Below are 15,480 nucleotides of genomic sequence, written 5' to 3'. Positions count from 1 at the left end.
ACGCTCACTGCAGGGCTCCAAACCAAGGGCCCCCCATGTCAGGGTGGGGCACGGGGCACCCCCCCATGGCTGGCTCTGACCAGGGCTGTCGGGATGGGCACAGCCCCCCCCCCATGGCTGGCTCTGCCCAGGGCTGTCGGGATGGGCACAGCCCCCACCCCCCCATGGCTGGCTCTTCCCAGGCTGGAGGCTACCTGGTTTAGCGGTGTAACTCCCCCTGCTCGTGCCCGACGAGGAACCCAGCTGCTCCTGTTGATAAAATACTTTATTAATGCAAAGGGGGGGGAGGAGTTTCCGGCACCCACGGCCCCCGCGCCCGGGGGCCTGTCACCGCCGCTAGGGGCTTTGGAGTCTGGAGCACAAACCACGAACCTACCTCATTGCTAATACAGGGGTCAAAGTCTGGGCCCGGGCCCCCCCGCACCCGGGGCTGGGAGGGAGTGGGGGAGGAGGGCATTGGGCAGCAGGCAGATGAGGGGGGCAGGGGGCATCTCTAATAGACACTGAGCCACTTCCAGGGAGCCGGGCCCCTGAGCCCCCTTTCCAAGGAGCTGTGGTCCCAGCTGTTGGGAGCCCGCAGTCCCTTTTCTCCCCCAGCAGGGAGCGCCCTCTTCCCGTCATAGAGATGCAGGCCCCTAGGGCCGGCCACGGGCTCCCCCAGCCCCATCTCGGGTGGGGGGGGGGGGGGAAGGACGGGGGGGGGGCCGCGGGGGCGCCGGGGGGGGGGGGGGACGTTGCGAATCTGCCCCGGCCCTGGACCCCTGGGACGTGGGTGTGGGGTGAGCACCCTTGGCTGGAGTGCATGGGCCATGCATTGGCTCTGACCAGAGGGGACCCCCCTCCAGGGGCGGGAAGGGCCCGTCCCGCCTAGCACCATGGGGGGAGATGTGGGTTTCAGGGTCGCCCTGGCTCCTCCTGCGAGGCCGGGCCCACTGGGAAGGTGGCAGCAGCGGGGCCGGGGCGGCCCCTCTCCCTACAGGTCGATGGTGTCGCTGCTGACGCTGAGCGCGTCGATCTGCCGGCACACGTCCATGAACTCCTCCTGCAGCACAGCCGCCTCGCCCGCCGGTGGCTGCGGGGCCAGAGAGTCCAAGGACTCCTGGGAGGCCTGGGCCAGGGGCAGGTACGGCCCCCCGGGCGGCGGGGGGGACCGGCAGGGGCTGCTCTCGCCCGGGCCCCGGGGCAGCTTCGGCTCGTACGCAAAGGAAGACGCGTGGGTGGTTTGCTCCGGGCTGGGACACAGGACCAGGGAGGAGCCGTCCAGGGAGAGTCCGTAGGGGGAGCTGGAGCAGCGGCTGCTTTCCCTCCACCTGCCCGGGGAGCAGAGGGGGGTGTCAGGCGCGCCGGCCTCCGGGGACGCCTCCCCATCCCCTCCCTGGGGCAGGGCCGCCTCCAGCTCCACGCAGGAGGAAGTCCGGTACAGGCCGCGGCTGGCCGGCGTCTCCCCGAGCCCCTCGCACTCCTGCAGGCCGGGGCTCTGGAGGCTGAGTGCCAGGGTGCTGGACCTGGCTAGGGCGCCGGTGGGCTGGAAGAGGCTGGCGGGGATGAGGGCCTCGCTGAAGAGGGCCTCGTCAATGCTGCGCCGCAGGTTGATGGGCGACGGGGGCCGGAAGTCGTCGGTGGGGTCACCGTCCATGGCCATGCTGATGACGGAGGAGGTCTTCGAGCCGTAGCCGCCCTTGAGGCGCGTCTCCGAGGCCCTGGCGGCCCCCGGACTGTGGGCGCCGCAGTAGCCCGCGGCCCCGTCCGCACTCAGGCGGCTCCCGGCCAGGGCGTAGAGCGGCAGGAACTCGGAGTCGCTGCGGGCGATGGTGTCACACATCACCAGCTTCTCGTGCTGCGCCACGGCCCACTGGAAGTTGTTGGGCAGGACGGGGGCCTTCACGGGGCCGCGGAAGAGCGCGCCCCAGCAGTGCACGCAGGGGGGCTCGTGGGAGCAGAACACGGGGTACAGGCCCACCAGGGCCAGGGGCAGCCCGGTGCCCACCTCGCAGAGCCGGCAGCCCAGCTGCAGCGACCACCAGGGCCAGGGCCCGAAGAAGCCCGGCGGCAGGCCGTAGCCCAGGGCGTGCAGGATGGCGTAGGCCTGCAAGGCAGCGCTCAGCAGGGCGAAGCAGGCGGCCAGCAAGGTGGTGCGCGCGGCCCGGCTCCAGTCGCCAGCGTCGGCGAAGGGGCAGCGGCTGAGGTGCTCGGTGGGCGGCGTGGAGCTCTGGAGGTTGTAGATCTGCGTGGCGTCCGCCCGCCCCAGGCAGTAAAAGGCGAGGAAGGCGAGGGAGAGGAGGGCGGCCAGCAAGGCGAAGGTCCCCCGCGAGACCAGCAGCAGGAAGGGGAACTGGCGCAGCAGGTCCGCGGCCAGGACGGCGCCCACGGCCACGAAGAAGTGCAGCAGCACCAGGGCGGCCAGGCAGCCAGGGTGCCGGAAGCGGGCGCGCGAGAGCTTGACGCGGGAGCGGGCGGAAAGCAGCAGGAAGGCGACGGCCAGCGCGGAGGAGAGGCAGGGGAAGGGCAGGTCGTGCAGTAGCAGCGAGGCGACGGCCGGCAGCCGCTCCTGCTGCCCGTAGGCGTCGTAGAAGAGCAGGAAGGCCCGGGCGGCGCCGGCCAGCAGCAGCAGCAGGTCGAGGGCGGCCAGGAAGGTGCAGCCAGCCGGGCAGCGGAAGGGGAGGCAGGCCAGGCTCAGCAGGGAGAGCAGGGCCAGCAGGCTGAAGAGGGAGCCGGCCCCGTAGACGTGGGCTTCCCAGGCCAGGCCCCAGTCGGCCATGGCCGTGTTCCAGTCGGCGTGCAGCGTGACGAAGAGGGGCGGGGAGGGCAGCAGGCGTGGCACCGGCGGGGCCTCGGGCTCAGGGCTGGGGGAGCCGCACTCCTCTGGCTTCTCCGGCGTGCACCTGGGCCAGGCGGCCAGCGCCCCCTCGCTGCCCGGAGAGGGGCCGTGCCGGCCTGGGGACGAAGGAGACGGAGAGGCCGTTAGCGGGGGGGGAGGCAGACCCAGCGCCAGGGCCCAGCACCGGCAGGGAACGCAGCAGGTCTTCGTGGCCTGCCATCGTCGCGGTGACGCCCACAAAGCCCACCCCCTCCTGGCTCTGCGGGGCCGGGGCCAGGAAACGCGCCAGTCGCACAAGCTGGGCAGCACCGGGGGCCTGGCCAATGGGGGGGACCACGAGCGGGGCACCAGGGGCAAGCTAGGGGTGATGGAAACAGGCTGCCCTGCCTCTCTGCCACGCAGAGAGCACGCACCAGCCGCAGAGCGCACACGCATGCACACACACACCAGCCCCAGAGCACACACACACACACACAGCACACACACAGAGCACGCACCAGCTCCAGAGCACGCACGCACACACACCCACACCAGCCCCAGAGTGCATGTGCACAAACACACCTGCCCCAGAACGCACACGCATGCACACACACAGCACACACACAGTGCATGCACCAGCCCCAGAGTGCACACACACACACACCAGCCCCAGAGCGCACACGCATACACACCCACACCAGCCCCAGAGCACATGCACACACACACACACGCACACACACAGAGCACACACCAGCCCCAGAGCGTACGCGCACGCACACCCACACCAGACCCAGAGTGCATGCGCGCACACACACACACACAGCAGCCCCAGAGCGCGTGCGCGCACCCACACACACACAGAGCCTCAGCGCGCGCGCACCCACACACACACGAGCCCCAGAGCGCGTACACACACACAGCACACACCAGCCCCAGAGCGCACGCGCACACACACACACCAGCCCCAGAGCATGCGCGTGCGCACACACACACCCCCCCCCCCCCCCACACACACACAGAGCACGCACTGGCCCCAGAGCACGCAGACACATACACAGAGCACACACACACACATGCAGAGCACACACCAGCCCCAGAGCACGCACACACCGGCTCCAGAGCATGTGCATACCCACACACAGAGCACTCACCAGTCCCAGAGTGCACACACACACAGCATGCACTGCACTGGCCGCAGAGCACACGCACACACACGCACAGAGCATGCACCGGCCCCTGAATGCAACCCCCCCCCACACACACCCCAGTGTGCACACACATGCACAGAGCAGCACACACGTGTCCCAGTGCATACACACATGCATGCTAATGTACCATCACCTGGGAGACACTCCCACTTAGACACTCACAGAACACATGTGCAGACACAGCCTTGTGCATGTGCATTTCACACTTGACTACGTGCCCCTCTGGGGGGCAAAGGGGGGGCTCTGAAACCCAGACAGGCCCCACAGTGAACAGGCCCCAGATCAGGACGTGGCGACTGCTGTATTCAGGCGCTCGGGTCAGACTGTGCAAACACCCTCCGAGCAGAACACCCGGCCACGCACACAGCCCTGCGTTATCTGCGCCTGCGGCTGGAAAGCAGCCAGCCAGGGACTCGCTGTTCTGGAGATAAAACATGAAAGCAAATAGCCCCTAATCCGGGGGCCCTGGGGCTGCAGAGCTGCTGGCAGAACGTGCCGGGCTGCTGGCTGCTTGTGGGGAGCCGGCTGGCTGAGCCCCTGTGACCTCGGGGGGGGGGTGCTGACTGTCAGCTCAGGCAGACCCGCTGTGTGGAGCCCCCCATGCAGCTGGACTGGAGGGGGGACCCAGGGGACAGCAGGGACGGATGCCCGCCATGCACAGGGTGGCACATGGCGCTGGAGGGGGGACCCCAGGGAACCCCATGCTCACTCCGAGGCCGCAGAAAGCGCCCGGGCTCCTCAGTGAGAGCTGGCTCGGGGCCTTGGGTCCCTCCCCAAGCAGGAGGGGGCGCTGCTATGCACCCCCCATCCCTGCCGCGAGGAGAGCCGGGGGACCCCTTCTCCCTGCTGGCAGAGGCCACCTGCCCCGGGAGCTCCAGGCCAGAGAGTGCCCAGGGCCGGAGCTCTAGGCAGGGCGGACAAGCAGTGCCAGCCTGGGTCTGGGCACGGCCAGGAGACCACCCAGGCAAGCGCAGGGACCTCCCCCCTGTGCCAGGGGCTGAGAAAAGCCTCTGCTCTCCAGCACGCATGGCCCCCGCTGGCCGGCCCCGTGGGCGCTGGCGTGGGGGAGGGGAGGCTGGGGGGCTCAGGGGCATTGTTGGCTGGGCCTGGGGCTGCCTCCCGGGCTGTTTGCGTAGCCAGGGGCTTCTCCAAACACAGCAGCTCACACAATGGCCGGCGGCTCCATGGGGCCTGGCGGGAAGCGGCGGGACAGACGCCAATCAGCGATCGCCCCAACGCCACCACAGCCCGCCCCCCTTGCGGCTCCCCCGGGCGGGCTGCACTGGGGCTGACCGAGGTGCCCCCCGGAGCTCAGCCCTGCTCTCCTGGCCCGGCCCTGCACCTCGCTTTGTTTATCCCTCGGGAGTCTAATCCGGGGCTTTAGCCAGGTTCGGATCAGCACCAAGTGCCTTTGCAACCCTCTCTTCGCTGGATTAGTTCTGGCATCTCTCAATCCGCCCGCCCGTTTGCATCACCGCCGAGGAATTTGCCACGGAGCCGGCTGTCTGGCCCCCGGGCCGGGCCCTGTGCAGCCACAGCCTGGCCTCGGGCCGCCGTGTGCCCTGCTATTCACAGGATCATCCTGCCTGTGCCCGGCCAGCGCCATGGCCCGGGGGGCAGAGCTCAGGCCCGGGGGTCTGGGGGGCTATGCCTGGCCAGCCCCTCTCCAGCCCTCTGTCCACAAGAACGCTCCCATCCTCGTTCCTAATGCGCTGAGACGTAGGGACGAGAGGCACAGGGTGGGCTCTGGCACAGGGAGGAAACGCGGCGGGGGGGTGGGGGTGAGCTCCTTGGGAGGGCTGGCTACGGAGCTCCTCCCAATGGGGTCCCCTTACGGAACAGAGGCTCTGGGGAGGGCTCCTCGGGGTGCTGGGGGGGGCGCGCCCCAGGAAAGGACACCAGGGAAGATGCAGCAGAGGCTGGGGAGGGGAGGCGCTGTCAATGCCCAGGCTCAGCGGAATCCGGTCCCAACGGCGGGAGCAGCTGCAGCCCCAGAGCCGAGGAATTAGGAGGAAGGGCCGGCGTGAGAGACCCTTCCCCCCGTTGGCAAGAGGGCCTGGCTGCTGAGGGACCAGGACACAACTCACCCCCTGCCCCCTCCCACCAGGCGGCTGGGGCGGAGGCCGATTTGGGTAATGTGTCACCGTTGGTTAAATAAGCTGAAGCCCGGAAGGGGCACTGTTCAATATACATAAGCCCCATAGGGCTTACTAAAAGTCCACTGGGGGAAACTGAGGCAGGGACTTAATTGCAGCGCTGCCCTGCCAGGGGGCGCTCCAGGGGCAAGGGCCCCATTACATATGCACCAATAGGGCTGGATGGATGCTGGGTGTGTGCCAGGGTGGCAGCAGACTGGGTGCCGGGCCAGAGAACGGCTCCGTTACCGAAGGAGGCAGAACGCTGCCCTGAATGCGCCCGCGGCTGGACTGGCCGAGCGGCGTTCTGCGCAGGTGTGCTCAGGCGACGGCCCCAGAGTCACCAGCCCCTCTGTTTCTCCGCCCAGCCCTGGCACGGGCGCCCGAAGCCGCCAGTCCTGCCATGCAGCTCGCTGAGCAGCCTTTCTCCTGCCGGGCTTCCCACTGCTCGGAGATCAAAGGCTCTTCCGCAAACCTGCCCGGACCAGCTGCCTCGGGGAGTCGTCAGCCAGTCCGCACGCAGCACCCCAGGGGCATCGGAGGGGGGCAGCAGAGACGTGCCCTTTGTAATGTGGGCGAGGAGAAAGACTCCTCCAAGTCAAATGCCAGCACGAGGCTGTGAGCCACACGGGCCAGGAGAGCAGGACGGGGCGGAGAACCAGCGAGGACGAGCGCGCGAGCATCTCCGGCTGGCACAGTGACATGCGCGCCAGGGAGCCAGCGCCCCCTGCGGTTTGCTCGGGGGTCTTTGAAGTCGAGACTTTAATTCTGAGCACGTTTCCCAGTAGAGAACCACCCCCCTCCTCCGAAACCACAAGTGCTGGAGTCAGCAGAGACCCCAGCTGCCCCCTGGGGGTGGCAACGGCCAACACGGACAAGACCCTTCCCAGCCAGCCCTCGGTGGGTGTGACGAAGTGGGGGGTTTTCTTGGTTTTTCCTTGTTTTTTCCAATGGTTTGCATGCAGAGGGGGTGGGACTCAGTTTTCCTGGGTGTTAGTGGTTTAATGAGGTGATGGGAGAGGGAGTTTGTTGGTACACAGTACCAACGAGGGAACTTGGGACCCCGGCCAATGGCCTGGAGAATGGACACCCCAGCGATGGGTGACCTGGTGACCGGGAGGTCCAGCTCGGGAGTCACAGCTGGTTCTGGCCAGGTGGAGGACAATGGGCTGTGAAGAGAGGACTCTGGTGACCTGACCAGCTGGTTCCAGCTAGAGGGGCCCAGGGGACAGAAGAGGCCCAGGAGACCCTGTTTCCCTGGAGAGAAGACAATGGACAGAGGCGGGGCCTGGGGCCGGTGATCTCGATGCCCAGCTGGGAAGCAGGGGGGCTCTGGGCTGGAGAGGGGGAGCAGGCAGAGCCCACCTGGATGCAGAGAGACTGGGATGTGCTGGGCTGAAGGAGGCCAGGCCTGAGGCCCTGAGAGTTTCCTGTGCTGTGTTCAACTCTCAATAAACCTTCCTGTGTTACGCTGGCTGAGAGTCACTCGGCTAGAGAACGGGCCGGGGGTGGGGCGGCATCATCCCCTTCGGGGGTGGAGGCCCCACGGGGTCCAGAGCGAGGGGACTCCCTGAGGGGGCCCACGGCAGAGACAGATGCGCTAAGGCTCAGAGAGGTGCAGTTCCAGGAGGTGGAGGGGCCTAACCCCGAGAGAGAGTGGACCCCCGAGAAGGGCTGTCGCACTGAAGGGGGCTCCCCCCACGGACCACACGGGGCCAAGAGTGGGCACGATCTGTGAGTCCGTGACAGTGGGCAGCCCCCACCCAAACCAGCGCCAGGCTTTCCAAAGGTTTCCCCCCACCAAGCGGGAACAGGTTCACTCTACTGAGACCCCCGCCTCCGCCTGCAGAGCCCTGCTCTCCTGGCCCGGCCCTGCACCCCGCTTTGTTTATCCCTTGGTGTCACACATCACCAGCTTCAAAATCGGCCAACTTGTCTGGTGAGAGCTTCCCAGGCCAGGCTCTGCGGCTCCCTGGGGCACGCGGGGACCCTCCGGAGCTTTGAGAAGCTGGTTGGAGGAATCGCTGCTCATCCCAGGCCAGGCGTGGGGAGAAGACTCGTAAGAGAACACAGGGCAGCTTTCCCCAAAGAGAGCCCCCGGGGTGAGACCCCCAAGGCAACAGGGCCCCCCCCCCCCGCTCTCGCAGCCGAGAGGGGGATCAGCAAACTTGCAGGGGTGTCAAAATCGAGGGCGGGGGGGAAGGGGAAGAGGGAAGGAGACCGGGAAAGATCGACTGAGTGGCAGAGGGTCCCAAGCCAAGTGCTTGGAGAGCTGGCTGGGCGCTGCTGGCTCCACATTGACATCACCGGGAAGCCATTCAGTATTTTACCCTGGTTATTTGGCTGGGCTGGGGGCTGGGCAGGGAGGTGGGGGCTAGGGGGAGCTCAGCGGCCCCCCCGGAACACCTGGCCCTATTAAAGAAGACGACCCCGAATCCCATTCTGAAAGCAAACTCTGTATTTCCCTGCCCGCAGGCGCTAGACGGTGCAGAGGGGCAGGGGCCGAGTGACGCAGCTCTCTATGGACTCGAAGACAGTGTAGGGGTCTTGGTCGGCATTGACGTAGACGGCATCCTCGTAGAACTCCTCCAAGTCCGCCACGTGCCGGCTGTACAGATCCACCCGCAGCTCCAGCTTCTCCGCCGCGTCCTGGGGGTTCTGCCGCAGGCGCCGGCGCAGCTCCAGGCTCGGGGCCGGCTTGTACAGGTGGTGGTAGCGCTCGCCCGTGACGGGGTCCGTGGCCCGCTGAGAGACCCGCTCCAGGATGGCCTCCACCGGCAGGGTGAGGAAGAAGACCCGGTTGGGGACGAAGCCGGTGTTCCTCAGCAGCTCGGCCTGGTCCGCGTCGCGCGGGAAGCCGTGCAGCACCCAGCCGAAGGACGCGCAGTCCAGCTTGCCCAGCCGCTCCCGCAGCACCTTCAGCACCAGGTTATCTGCCACCGGGCAGCCGCTCTCGAAATACGGCTTGATGAGCTCCCCGATCTTCGACTTCTCCGCCACGGCCTCCTTCAGCAGCTGCCCGCAGCCCACGTTGACCAGGCCGTATTTCTGGGCCAGCAGGGCAGCCTGCAGGCTCTTCCCGCTGCCAGGGGGCCCGCAGAGCAGGACCCGGGGGGTGAAGGGGGCGGCCGAGCGGGGCTGGCTCTCCACGAACGTCAGCACCTGGGAGAAGACGTCGGCGCAGGGCTGGTCGGCGTTGACGGTCCGCAGGTTCCCCCGGTAGGACTGGAAGATGCCCTGGATGTTGCGGTGATACTCCAGCAACCGCTTGGCTGTGGCCTGCTCCGAGCAGCCGTCGGGCTGCACCAGGCGCTGCGCCACCGTGGGGTCGGTCGGCCAGTCAAAGGTGGTATGGTACACCTCCGTGCTGACGGGGTCCAGGCGCTTGCCTAGGTTCCTCTCCACCAGCACGGTGTCCGGCGCGTAAAGCGCCACCACGTGCCGCGGCACGATGCCGGAGGTCTGTAGCAGCAAGGCCTGCTCGCGGGTCTGGGGGAAGCCGTCCAGGACCCAGCCCTCCCTGATGCAGTCCATGTCCGAGAGGCGGTCCTGGAGCAGGTCGACCCAGAGCTCGTCGGGGATCTGCTCCTGCCGCTGCTGGTAGCTCTGCGCCTCCTTGGCCAGCACCAGCGTCTTGTTGGACAGCAGCTTCTGCTGGCTGAGGTACGAGGCGTTGAGGTGCTTGCAGAGCCACATGGCAATGGTGGTTTTCCCGGCAGCCGGGGGGCCCAGCACGAACACCCTGGGCACGTGGTCGCTGTCCTGCTTCAGGTGGTCTATCATGAAGGAGACGGGGTCCTCGGGCTGGTGGATGAGCAGGGCCTCCACCATGCTTTGCATCAGCTGGAAGACGCCGTGCTTCTCGGCATACAGAGCCATGGCGGGGGGGATGTGGGGCTTGGCAGCGACGTCCATCTCTCCCCAGCTGCTCTGGGCGACTCCTCGGCGGGATTCCAAACCCGGCCCCGGGTTCCAGGGTTGCCCAGCAGCCGCCTGTGACATCACAGAGCACGGGAGTGGCGGGTGGAACGAGCAGCAATCCCGAATCGCCCACGGGTGCACGGGCACAGGCTGCCTTCCCGCGGCTGGGGGCTCCTGCGGGCTGCGGCGAGCACTGCGCTGGACCCGCTCCCAGTGGCCGGGCCGGCTAGCAGAGGGCTGGCCAAGCCGAGCCCCCTGGAGCGGGGAGACCGGCGGGGGAAGAGGCACTCGCTGCTCCCACCCGAGACTGGGGACCACGCAGCCACAGCGGGGGCTGGAAATCAGAGGGTGGCGGTGCCAGGCAGGGGATGATGGAAGGAGCAGCGGCAGCTCGGTTCCCCACGCCGTGCCAGAGCAGCGGGAGGTCGTCTCTGCCCGGCTGCGCTGCCCTTCCCGGGAGGCTGAGCCAGGGACACGGTGTGACTGCAGAGGTGACGGGCCTGTCGCCGGCAGAGCTGCTGTCCTCACGCCTGTCCAGATCCATCTGTCACCTCCACGCAGGCGGCACTTACCTGGGCTGACGGGCTGCCACCAAGCGTTTCTCCGCTCGCGGCGCCCGGGGCGCTGCTGCACCCGCCGGCCTGCACCTGGAAGGGAGCGTGCCGGATGGAGGCTAATGCTGCCTGGCACCCGTCAGCCTGGGCACGCAGGGGATGGCAGCTCTCGCTCCATCTCCCCATGGGATGTGACAGGCGGCCCCGGCCCTCCGCAGGGAGCTGGCAGGGAGCCGAGCGACCTTCAGGGGCGCAGCTTCTCCGGGTCCAACCGCACTCAGCAGCCCACCGACGGCTATCGCCAGACACTGTCCTGGCCCCACCGGCCGCAGGCTAACGGGGAGGAGGAAGGGAATACGGAAAGGGGGTGGGGCAGAGCAGGGGAGCCCCAGGGGAACAGGAGAGGGGATGGGGGGAGTGCAGTGTGGACAGAGGGCTGAAGGACAGTGGGGTTAGGAGGGGCTGAGGGCAGCAGGACAGGGACAGGGAGCAGGGGAGCATATTCTGCGCGCTCTGACCACACTTCATTGCAGAACCCTCCACAGGCAGAACGGTTCCGGCCAGCCCGGCCCAGCCCAGCCCAGCCCGGCCCAGCCCAGCCACTTTCCTGCTGCTGCTAGATCCTGTCATGGAAAGCTCCCCAAGGGCTGGCAGCGAGGGGTGTGCGGCCAGGAGCCGCCCCGGGGCTGGCGGGGCGGCCTGACCCTCACAAATCCCTCCCCGCCCCTCCCTGCTCTGAGACGTGCTGGGTTTCACGCAGCAGGGGGCGGGGGGGAGGGGTGAGCTGATCCCTCTGCACTCAGCAGTGGCCTGGGACCCCCCCGCCCCCCGCCCCAGGCAGGGAGCTGGCCAGGACACCGGGGTTCTCTCCCTGGCCTTGTCAGACCAGCATAGCATCTCCAGCAACTGGCAAAGGAGCCGGCTTAGCAAGAGGCCCTGGTCACATGGGGCAGACCCAGCTGCATTCCTCTCTCCGGGCCCCTGGCACCGCACCGCCCCCGCCCCCCCGGGACAGGATGCACCCAGTGGCTGCCCAGCAGGGGCAGTTCGGGCGCCCTGTTCCCAGTGCCAGCCCAGCCCGGAGCAGCGCCCCACCCAGTCCCCCCATGCCTCGTCCCCACCCGCACCCCGGGCCAGCCCCACCGGCCCCTCCCTGCACTGCTGGGAACCCCACTCAGGCTACAGAGGCAGGCAAAAATATCCGCACCTGGGCCTTGTGCAACACCCCGCTGGCCCCCCCACCCCCAGACCTGTTGAGCTGGCTCCTGGGCAAAGGTCTGACCTCCCCGCCCCAGGGTCAGGGAGATGCGGAGATAGCACGGAGCTCTGTGCAAAGCCAGGCGTGGCTGAGTCCACAAGGAAGCTCAGGGACTTGCCCCAGCCGCTGCTCAGCCCCCTCCCGTTAACCCTTCGCACACCCTGCTCTCAGCATCGTGCCCCAGGCAAAGTGTATACCAGGGGGTATCAGGGCACTGGGGTGGGCACTGAGGTATCGGGGGCACACTGGGGGGGTGCTGGGGGGTGTACCAGGGGATGCATTGGGGGGTATATCACTCTGGCCAGTCTGTGTGCTGCGTGTGTTTGTTGGGGTGTGTATCAGTGCAGCATTAGGGGTATCAGAGGGGTGCCTGGGGAGTGTATGTTGGGGGGGGATCAGGGGGTGCAATGAGGTGTGTATTGGGACTATAAGGGGTGTACTGGGGTGTGTACTGGGGGTGGGTGCATTAGTGTGTGTGTCTCGGGAGTGTCTCGGAGTGGACATTGGGGTGTGTATTGGGGGTGGGTGCATTAGTGTGTGTGTCTCGGGGTGCACTGGGGTGCATATCGGGGTGTATTGGGGTGCACTGGGTGTGTATCAGGCATGCACTGGGGAAGTATTGGGGTGTGTATCGGGGCTGGGGTGCATTCGTGTGTATTGGGGATGTATCGGGGTGCAATGAGGTGTGTATCAGGCATGCACTGGGTAAGTATTGGGGTGCGTATCGGGGCTGGGGTGCATTCGTATGCGTGTATTGGGGATGTATCAGGGTGCACTGGGGTGTGTATCGTGGTGGGGTACATCAGTGTGTGGGTATCGTGGGCTGTAGGAGGAGGCCCATTCTGCGCAGTGGGTGGGGGCATAGGGCTGGGTGGTGGGTGTCCTTCCGTGTGTGTCAGGGATTCTGGATGCCCTGGCGTCTGCTCGGGCTCCGTGTGATGGGGGCAGGCAGTGGGAGGGACTCAGAGAAGGAGGAGCTGGTTTGGGGGCTGCCCCAGCCCCACAGGACAGGCGGGTCACCCAGCGGCTCACCTGGCTCCGTGGCACGAGGTGGGGAGGGGCTGGTGTCTTGGGGCTGGTCCCAGACGCCACCTGTGCTGTTCCTCTCCTGTTGCCCCCTCCTCTCCTGGTGCCAGTCTGGGGGCAGCGTAGGGCCAAAGAAACCTGCAGGGAGACAGTAAAGGCCAGGCCTGGTCAGCAGGGGGGCCAGGGACCCTCCACATGCACACGGAAAGGGGGACGGCTTGACTCTGACAAGAGTCGGAGACCCCCCGACACACACACAGGGGTGCTCGGGGGCCTGCTCGGGGCAGAGCCGTCAGCAGCAGGTGCCCAGCGGGTAGGGGAGGGGTTACGGGGCCTGTTGCAGCCAGGCCTGGCTCTAATTCAGCCCAGACATGTGTGACCCATGTCTGGGAGAGGGGCCACGGCACACAGACCACCCCCCCTCCCCGCAGAGAGGCCAGGCACAGAGATCCCCAGGAGCCCCGGAGGGGGTCCTGCCTGGCCCTGCCTCTGCCCATGGCATCTCTCAGTCGCCCACCGCGCGGGGGCCGTGCCCTCCTCCAGGATGGGGCCATGGAGCAGGGAAAGGACGAAAATGGCCCCAGTCCCCCCTTACAGACACAGGCTCCACCCCAACCCCAGCCCTCCGGGTTTCGACCAGAACACCTGATCGAAAAGGGACGCTGGTAGCTCCGGTCAGCGCCGCCGACCAGGCCAGTAAAGGTCCGGTTAGCGGTGCTGCAGGGCTAAGGCAGGCTAGTCCCTACGTGCCCTGGCACCGCGCTGCGCCCCGGAAGCGGCTCCTAGGCGGGGATCCCACAGGGCTCCTCTGCGAGCTGCCCCCGCCCCGAGCACCGGCTCCGCACTCCCATTGACCGGGGGGCGGTGCCTGTGGGCGAGCGCAGCGCATGCCACGGAGGCTCCTGCCCCCCCAGCCTAGGTCAGGAGCTGGACCTGCTGGCTTCTTCCGGGACACAGCGCGGAGCCAGGACAGGCGGGCAGCCTGCCTTAGTCCCACTCCACTGCTGACCGGGAGCCGCTCGAGGTAAGCCCGCGCCCCAACCCCGAGCCCCAACCTCGAGCCCCAACCCCCTGCCCCAGCCCTGAGACCCCCCCGCAAAACCTGGAGCCCCCTTCTGCACCCCAAACCCCTCATCCCTGACCCCACCCCAGAGCCTGCAACCCCAGCCGGAGCTCTCCCCCCTCCCGCACCCTAACTCCCTGCCCCAGCCTGGAGCCCCCTCCTGCACCCCAACCTCCTGCCCAAGCCCTTAGCTCTCTCCTGCACCCCAAACCCCTCATCCCCAGCCCCACCTAGAGCCTGCACCCCCAGCCAGAGCCCTCACCCCCTCCCGCACCTCAATTCCCTGCCCCAGCCTGGAGCCTTCTCCTGCACCCTGAACCCCACATTTCTGGCTTCACCCCGGAATCCGCACCCTTCACCGCCTCCCATACCCCAGCCCAGTGAAAGTGAGTGAGGGTGAGGGAGAGCAAGCCACGGAGGGAGGGGGGATGTAGTGAGCAGGGGGCGGGGCCTCGGAGAAGGGGCGGGGCTAGGGTGTTCGGTTTTGTGCGATTGGCAGCCCTACACGTGCCCAGGCTCCTGACTCTGGGCAGGGGCTGCTGGTGGCCATGCAGCAGGGGGGCTCAGCGTCGGCTCTCTGGAGTGGGGGGTACTGGCTCCAGCCTTGGGGCTCCGGGGCGCTCGGCTCAGCTGGTGGGGGAGCGAACGAGCGCTCAGGGCTGCCAGGAGCCGGTGAGTCAGTTAAGAGCTGCTGCGGAGGCTGCTGCCCGCTGAGGCCATCGGGAATCTGGACCCCAGGATCCGCGCTCCATCCCCCCGCGCCTGACGGGCCGGGCTCCCCACTCCCACGCTCGCCCCGGGGCTCCCGCCTGGGGCCGTTTGGTGGCCCTGCTTGAGATGGGTCTGGGGCAGGCGTCTGCACTGCAACCTCCCCATGACTGGTGCTGATGGCACCACGGGCACCTTCGGGGGCTGGACGGGCCGCGGGGGACGAGCTGCCCTGCCCGCGGACAGGGCCCGGGTGGGCCACGGGGGCCTGCTCTGGTGCTAATCCGGCCCCTTCCGTGGCTCCCCAGGGCAGGGGCTGCTGCGCTCGGACCCCCAGGGGAAGGGCCGGCTGCAGCCGGTTCTGCCACGAGGAGCACAGATCATATCTGTGCACACACACGTGTACGCACTCCTCACGCGCACACACACAAGCTCGCACACATGCAAACCCACACACGCACCTCACGCCCCCGATACACGCCCAGCACGACCTTGCACACACGCAGACCCCCCCGCCCACACAGCTCACATGCCCCGCCGATACACAACCAGCACAACCTGACACACACACGCAGACCCCTCCACACACCTCACACACACCCCGATTCACACACAGACAACCTTGCACACACACATACCCCCCCCCACAGCTCACATGCACCCCCGATAAACACACAGCACAATGTCACAGATGTGCGCACACACAATCTCGCACACACGCAGACCCCCCCGACAGCTCATATGCACCCCCGATACACACACGGCACAATGTCACAGACGCACACACACACACAATCTCGCACACACGCA

General features: G+C 67.4%; 2 protein-coding genes across 2 annotated transcripts in view; both read right to left on the bottom strand.

The window, feature by feature from the left end:
• Positions 1-752: 752 nt before the first annotated feature.
• PRRT4 (proline rich transmembrane protein 4) overlaps positions 753-15,480 on the bottom strand; it is a 16,835-nt gene continuing 2,107 nt past the window's right edge. Inside the window, exons 3-4 of the mRNA XM_026656409.2 lie at positions 12,906-13,037; positions 753-2,934 (exon numbers count right to left, since the gene is read on the bottom strand). Of these exons, the coding sequence (XP_026512194.1) occupies positions 974-2,934; positions 12,906-13,037 (2,093 nt within the window). The 3' untranslated portion in view covers positions 753-973. The remainder of the gene's footprint in view (positions 2,935-12,905; positions 13,038-15,480) is intronic.
• LOC112108416 (adenylate kinase 8-like) lies at positions 8,619-10,055 on the bottom strand. Its single transcript, XM_024202545.2, has one exon. It carries the CDS (start codon positions 10,053-10,055, stop codon positions 8,619-8,621), a length of 1,437 nt encoding a protein of 478 aa, XP_024058313.2.

Source organism: Terrapene carolina, unplaced genomic scaffold, assembly GCF_002925995.2.
Source record: "Terrapene carolina triunguis isolate 2854851 unplaced genomic scaffold, T_m_triunguis-2.0 Scaffold230, whole genome shotgun sequence".
Taxonomy (NCBI): domain Eukaryota; kingdom Metazoa; phylum Chordata; order Testudines; family Emydidae; genus Terrapene; species Terrapene triunguis.
The sequence above is the reverse complement of the archived record's forward strand: the minus strand, read 5'-3'. Positions and strand labels throughout refer to the sequence as shown.

Excerpts from the sequence above, each read along its gene's own strand:
- LOC112108416 (XM_024202545.2), bottom strand. The coding sequence starts at position 10,055 with ATGGACGTCGCTGCCAAGCCCCACATCCCCCCCGCCATGGCTCTGTAT.